We start from the raw sequence: 7,910 nt of genomic DNA on the forward strand, positions 1-7,910 counted from the left end.
CCAAATTGTTATACCAATCGAGAAGGACTATTACGGACTATTATAACTATTTATTGTATAAAATTACCATATTGTACAAACACAAAAAGATCAGGTTTTTTACGACTCTTGGAGTCGTTTTCCTGCAAACCAAAATATTCAGCCAGTTTTTGGCGGTGTGAAATAAATAAAAAAAATCAAAAATTTGTATATACGTATATTCGAAACGATTCGAAATGTATTTTTGAAGCATTTTTCTCTAAATTACATTCTAAAAACTATTTTGATTTTCGTTTGTTCGATATTGTTTCTTCTAAGACTTAATTTTACAAAAAAAAGACCGTGTACCGCTTATTTGTGACATATGTATAGCAAATTAAAATATTTTGTTCTGTTTTGTAAATATGGGGTCGGTGAAGGCTGTAAATGCGATTGATGTGGATTAAATGGAAGTTTTATTTATAGATAGATATGTGGCCATTTATACAGAGAAAAAAACAATGAACCAAATGCAATTGGTAGATAAATATTCTGTATGGAAGAAATAAAAAATCTCCTTTGTTTGTGACGGTGTGTGAGAAATAATCAAGTCCGTGTCATTTTAAAAAATTCGAATTGAATGAATCCGTGTGTTGATTTTCATTTGCTTTCGGCCTGCCGATTCAACGCAAACAGAGTCGTCGTGGCAATACGTGGCAATAATAAAAATTTACTCTTTCTGAATCGGTTGGAATTTTGAATGAATGAATTTTCACGCATTTTCACGCCAATCCATCCACATCGGGCCGACAACACCATTTCCTTCTCTTACTTGCAACTCGAGTTTTACGGTAGATAATTTTTGTTTCAACTGCCAAAAAAGAATATAGTGGCTCGTTCTCTATATGAATATCAGAATACTTTCTCTCTTATTCTACGCGATACAACTGAACATTCGACAACAAATAAAGATGCATGGCTACAACTTTAGAATATTGCCAATTGTGTGCAATCGATTTAATTTAAAAAAAAAATGGGGGGAAGGGGAACAGTCGTTCGTTTGCTTGGACATTGTTTTAGTTTTACCATGTTATTAATGCAAATAAATTAGTTTTTTTTTATCATGCAATGAAAAACGACGGATACCGTTGAAACTATCTAAATGTGCTGAACTTAGAAACATTAATTATGATTAATTGATGGACTTGACGTAGCCATCATGCAATGGTAGCAGGTCCATATCGTCGGTCACTTCCTCCTGAATGATTGGACTCTCTGGGTCATCGCAAGTGGTAATAAAATAAAATCTGTAATTTCCTTTCTTCGGTAAATGTTCCTTGTATTGCTTCAATGTTAATTGGTTGCCAATTGTCGGTATTTTTCGGTATTTTTGATCGATATGGTATCTTTTCATCTTCATAATTATAAACAACGAGTGTGAAATGTTTCTCCTCTTCATGCATCCGTGGTAATGAGTTGGTTTGATGGCTAAATGATGTCGGCATAATGCAAGCTTGATAGCTTGGTGGTGGTGGCATTGGTTTTCGTGTCTTTCTCGAATCCTCTTTCAGAGGATTGAAATTCGTTTCTTAGTGTAATGAGTTTATTTTTTCGAGCCGCTCAAACTTGATACCAAGTGCATGTCTTTGATGCACAACGTTTTTCTTTGGCGATGATTTGCGCATAACAGACTGTCTTCGAACAGTTGCACTGAAACGTTTTCCGCGGCCTCCTGCAAAGCGTCGACTGCTAGGGGTTGGAATCGAAAATCGTTGCGACAATCACGTAATAATTCCCGAGCATATCTGTAAAAAAATGTAGAGTAGTGAAAAAAGATTATATTTTATAGGGGAATTACGGGGAATTATGTGTAGGTTGACCCGCACTAATCATTTTAGTCATAGTTTTTTATGGAATGAAGATAAATGCACACTTGATATTCCATTGGAAAGAGAGCCGAAAAAGCTACAATTTGATCAGGAAATTCATTAGTTTTGGTTGCAAAAACAAAACATTTCGGTCAATTTTCTAAGAGGTCTGATTTTTGGCAACAAAATTTTTTCTTTGAAAGTTGACCCACCCTATTTTATTTAGAAAAACATTCAATATAAACATTCAATATATGAAATTCATTGAATTTCGTTGGATTTTCAATCGTTTTCGGCCTTTACAACTACGAAAAACCGCAAAGAATGAAAAAAATCTTACCTTTCAAACGCCTTTCGAGGGATCACCAACTTAGTCGATTCGCGTAAGCGTTTAATTTCCTCATCGACTTTGCTCTCCTTCTTCTTCTTGATCTTCTTTGACGTCTTTTCATTGAGACTGAAAAATCCGGAAAAATTGGAAAAAATATTTATAACTGGCCTTTCATTTTGGATATTTAGGTTAGGCTTTTTCGAACCGTGTTAATAAATAAATAAATAAATAAAATGTTCCGTAAGACTTCATTAGTTTGATCATGTTTTGACCTTTTCTTAAGCATTTTTTCGAAAAATTTTCTTTCAGAATGACGTAATTTAAACCATTTTTTACCGAAGAATTTATTTCCCATATAAATGGTTTAATTTTTCGAACACTTGGTAGAAAACGAGTTAAATTTCGACATATTGGTAGACAGCAAAAGAGCAAACATATTTTGCTGATTATTTTTAACCACCTTAAATATGTTTGGATATCTTCAGAAAAAAGTGTATCATTGTAGTACTAAATCCAATTTGTCATCATTTGGGTGCATTTAGGACTTTTGGAACACAAGTTTTTTTGCTTGAAAAAAAAGTCCCCGAAGGTCCCGCTACACTCACCTATGTCCAAACGATTCTTCGGTCTGTGGTGGACTTCCTATGTTCATCGACTCGTCTGTGCAAGGGTCATCATTTTCCACAAATACTTTTTCAAATGATGTATTGCCGATCGAATCATCGAGTTCATTATTCGGATGAAACCCCAAGAAATCTTCGGATTCGTCAGAACTCATGTTACGATTTTCGAAAAGAAAGAGTAAAACTGAGCGACAGGAACCAATCGAAATCAATTGAATCGGAACTGAGCGACAATGAAACGTTCTTTTTCGGTGACTTCGCTACCTTTGCAGTCTTTGTATTAGATTTGGGCTTTTCGTCGTTTTTCTGTTTGCGAACTTTTTTCGATTTATTCCTAGTATTGTCGAGTATTGTTGCCGCAACGTGCCGCAATGAAACAATCGGTGTTGACAACTGTTGACACGTGTTGAAAAGTCGAATTCGGTCGTGAGCGGTCGTGAGTAAACGCAATCGTTCAACGCGGTTCAACGCGGTTCAACGCGGTTTAATGATTGAATGCGGTAATTTCAAAAAGATTCGAAATCTGAAAAGCGGAAAAATAGAAATTCAGAACCTCAGAACTTCCCGGAACTTCCACACTGCTAGGTTCTTTTTTATCATTTCAAACTGCTTGAATTCCTTAAAAAATGGGGAAAGAACTCGCTCACTATTTTGGTGCCAAATTTGCATTTGTGTGTAGAATTTCTGAAAATCCTTCAACGGTCAAAGTTGGCGTACGAGCGGTAACTGCGAAACGAAAATTGATCGAAATTGATTCTCAGAATCGCTCAGAATAAACCGGAATAAACATATATCATACAAAATATTTCGGAATATTTGTAAATTACCGTAAATTACACGGAACTACAGTTGTTTTTTCATTTATTCATTTCAGCTCACAAAATTGACGAAAATTGACGATTCACACTTTGGAAAAATATCATTCATGGCTGAATGAATCAATGGCAATGAAAAAAAAACAATTGCACAAATAATTTCTACTTTATGCCAAAAACCAAATATTATGCTGAGAGTATATTACATTTCCAAATGTTGCAAAAAGAAAGATGCGGAAAGATGTCAATAATTTGCCACAATTTGTGGACACAGTTTGAAATAAACACATGTTTCATTAAATCGGCAATTGTTTCATATTGAATGAAAAAAGTAAGTCTATATATAGCCAAATCACGACATTTGAAAAATGATTTTTTAATCATTCTGGTCTGGTTGGTTTCTATCCATTTTTTGCTGTTGAACTTTGCTTATTTCCGCGCGATTTTTCCATGGCTTGCGAATACACTTTTTGTTTCATTCATTTCACATTTCTCGATTTAAGGGATTTTTTTAAACTTCCAAATGCATTTATAATGATATTTATGCACCAGCCGAAACAAAAACAATTCGCTTAAGAAATGTTTGTTCTGCTATTTTTTGTCCATTTCATCAATATATGCATGGACCTTGTTCCACTCCTATGGTTGCTGTCCATTTTTTCGTTATTTTTGAAGATTGAAATTGACATGGAGTTGTGCGAGGTCCTTGCTTATCCCCATGATTTTACTCAGCACAAATGGCTTGTGACAGTATAGTGCACTGGTAATTACAACGAAACATGACGACGACAACAACAATAAAACATATTTTGAAGAAAATAGAACGATCTTCTTGCAATAGCAAGTGGAAAGTAATCACGCGCAATGAAAACGAATGTCTGTAGTTGGAACACTTTTTTTTTCAGATGTTCTATGCTGTTTTTCCTCGGTTTCAATTATCCAAGCATATTTTGTGTAGTAGCGACGCTATTACGCTAAAACAAGGTACCATTTATAAAAAGGAGACTAAAACAAAGACACAACATGTATTGAAATATTTAGACTTTCTTTTACTGCGATGAAGTTGAGGTGAGGTAAAGCGATTTTTTTTTCATTTCCCTTTGCCTGTCTGGATAAAGAAAGTAATTTCGCGCTCGCTCGCGAAAAATGAATACAGTGACAGACATTTCTTTATACCGTTTTTTTAATGGTCAATGGTTTCTCTTCCTCTAGAAATTCTACTAAAGACGAGAGGCGGTATATAGCCGACCGACAATGTCATGAAAACAATTCCGCTATTGCTAAACAAATCATGAAACTGGACAGAACTTGGGAAAATAGAAATTTATGGCAACAGATAAAATTTAACAATTGTGATTTAGCATTTTTCTTTTTTTTGTGGATTGCTTCTTTGTTCATCATGTCTTTGGTATTCTAGAGTATTTATGTATCACGACTTCAGTTGTAAATGATTATTTTGATGGTGACTTTGTGATGTTATCTTTCGTAATTTGTATATACACCCTTATAGAGCTGCATGGCACGATCGCCAATCTAAAGTCATGAACTTCATTATAAAATCACTTTATTATCTCATTATTTTCAATTTTATCAAAATAAAATTAAACGTGGAGCTAGCAGAGGGTCGACTTGTGCTCGCGGCTGGAAAAAAAGGGAAAAATAACTAATAAATTCAATGAAAAAACTTGCAGTAGAGTCTTATGCGGTGGAAAACAAAAAGACAATTTACCACGACATATTTTCGCATTGTCTGTGTTAGAATATCTCGTTTGGAGCATGAAAATGAACACATTTGTTCCTGCAATAACAATAATTTAATACAGCACAATGCGATAATATAGGCTTGTATAAGGCCACAATAAGTATTTGAAAGTTAAGCAAGTGTGACACACACACTGTGAGTGCCCTGTGTCTTTTCAACAGCAATAAAGAGCAAAGCTGTTAAGCTTCACAGTGGATACTTCGCAATGTATAAATTTTGATTTTTCTTCTATTGTTAGTTATAGGTACTAATTTTCTTTCTTTTTTTTTCATTTAATCAGCAACTTACCTACCGAACCAGGCTTTGTTATGCGCTAAATCCATCACGCTGAATAAATTCATGCGATAGCTTTATGCGATAAATGTGATGCGCTCGCTTTGCGGTGAACGAAGTCTGTTGCTCTTCAGTCGTTCACGCATGAACGTTCATGCTTTGCAGTGAACGCATCGCTAAGCGGTAGTGAAGAGCAACAGACCTCGTTCGCCGCAAAGCGAGCGCATCACATTTATCGCATAAATCTATCGCATGAATTTATTCAGCGTGATGGATTTAGCGCATAACAAACCCTGTCGAACCATCTTATGAGAATACGAATTTTGTTCGGTCCATTTTGTGAATTGAAATTATCAACAACATTTGAAAATTTTGACCGATATATGTAGGTTTTCAGTTATCCACACTTTTTATTCGCCAAATTGAAGGACGCAGGCCAATTTTAATATATTGCATATTATGCAATGCATAATCACAAAAAACGTGTATGTATTTACGAGAAATCTGTCCGTGGTAACATTTTAATATTGACTTTTTCTGACTTCAGACAATGTTTAATACCTAAACCCCCATAAAATTGCCTCATTTGTTCGGTGTGTATATATGTCGGTAACAGAATATGCGGGGGTATACCTCAAGGTTAATCGATATGGAAAAATATAATTTGAATGTTTTAGTTCTAATCAATCATGCGTGCTTAATCGCTCACAATAAGAGAAATATTATTTATGCCCCTAGTTCATTATAAGATTGTTGTGCATATACGCCATATACGATTCCTGTTAGCAACGAATAAGATATCACATATCATATATAATGAATGGAGCGTTAATAAGGATTCAAAGAGGAAAAATATGTGTGTACCGAATTTCTCCCCCAAAAGGGACGCTTTTTTCTCTTACCGTGTTGGTTTGATTGTTAAGGAATTTTTAATGAAACCATGCAGAGAATCATGATTTTTGAATTTTAGAGAACTCTATAATCAATACACAGAAGCTTTTCGTATCATAAGATGTGTTTGATTTAAATCAATGATAATATCAAATGACGATTACGCTGGTAGTACCCATATGAAATCAGAACAATATATATTAGAAGAACGAAAACATTAATAAAACCAAGATAACTTATTTACAGCTACAGTATCTTTTAGTTGTCAAATTCCATGGTTAATAAGGCAACAACGGTCAAAAATGAACGAAAAAACTTTTTTGAATACCCAATATTCTTTCGAACGGAAAACTTGAAGGTACAGATTATTTTGGAAATTGAATCTTAGGAATTATATTTTTTCACTATATGCTTGATCGGCTTTGTTACGAAAGCAAATTCTTCACGGAAGAATAGTTCATGCGAGAATACAAAAGTGGAAGTAGTAATGACTATCCAAAATTTGCAATACGGATAATGACTCTAATAATCCATTAGAATGCCTCAAAATTAGCCTATTTGGAATATTTTTCAATAATCAAAAACGTAGAAATGACAAATTGGCGAACTGCGATCAATAGAAAAGGCCTCCGTAAAAAATTTCAATTTATTATTATTATTATTATTATTCTGCACCGTACAGCGTTTCTTCGCCAGAGGTGGTTTATTTAGTATAAATATTATTTTATATTTACAATATTTACAATTTGATATTTTAAATATTTCATTTCACTCTCTCCAAATTCTGCTTCTTTTAAAATATTCGGTAACTCTATGTTTGACAGTATTTGTATTTGTGAATTATTGAATTGCTTTAACACATCATGTGTTACACATCTAAACCTTTTAAAATTTAACCTGAAATATATTTTAAGAATTTTTCTTTTAAAAGACATGACATCTTTTCTGTATATAAAGTGTTGACGATTCAATTTTGTTATAAATTTGGAAAAAATGTTTTCATTCGCATCAAACAACGTTGATTTAGTTCCAATTTGGGAAAGAAGCACATAGAATGGACGGAATGCTCTCCTTTTGAGGGTTTGAAAATCATATTCTTCAACGTTTCTGGTTGGAATTAAACCCGATAGAAGTTTATACAACTGTCAAGAGAGTTCCAGTAATAATAGCTTCAACAATGGGAAAATGCTTTAAATCTAATGATATTTTTAAACGAGAAAGCGTGTGTTTCATTCATGAGATGTCATTCGTCAACGAATGATAACATAGAATAATACAAATAAAGTGTGATTTTCGCTGTTTTTGAAGCGGCATTTGCGACATAAATGTTAAATAAGTTTAACGTGCATGATAAAATCTAAAGTCTCCCAAATGAAAAACAATAACAAT

General features: G+C 33.8%; 1 protein-coding gene and 1 long non-coding RNA gene across 2 annotated transcripts; one reads left to right on the forward strand and one right to left on the reverse strand.

The window, feature by feature from the left end:
• Positions 1-999: 999 nt before the first annotated feature.
• On the reverse strand, positions 1,000-2,827 carry LOC129571781 (uncharacterized). Its single transcript, XM_055451634.1, has 3 exons — positions 2,763-2,827; positions 2,167-2,283; positions 1,000-1,763 (listed from the first exon to the last, which is right to left on the reverse strand). The coding sequence occupies exons 1-3, from the start codon at positions 2,807-2,809 to the stop codon at positions 1,562-1,564; spliced, it is 366 nt and encodes a 121-aa protein (XP_055307609.1). The 5' UTR covers positions 2,810-2,827; the 3' UTR covers positions 1,000-1,561.
• Positions 2,828-4,263: 1,436 nt separating this feature from the next.
• On the forward strand, positions 4,264-5,196 carry LOC129571782 (uncharacterized). The gene is made up of 2 exons (XR_008688340.1): positions 4,264-4,663; positions 4,808-5,196. It is a non-coding gene; the product is annotated as an uncharacterized LOC129571782 (long non-coding RNA).
• Positions 5,197-7,910: the final 2,714 nt, after the last annotated feature.

This window comes from Sitodiplosis mosellana, unplaced genomic scaffold (assembly GCF_009176505.1).
Source record: "Sitodiplosis mosellana isolate CC-2019 unplaced genomic scaffold, AAFC_SMos_1.0 Smas_scaffold_3325, whole genome shotgun sequence".
In the NCBI taxonomy this organism is placed as follows: domain Eukaryota; kingdom Metazoa; phylum Arthropoda; class Insecta; order Diptera; family Cecidomyiidae; genus Sitodiplosis; species Sitodiplosis mosellana.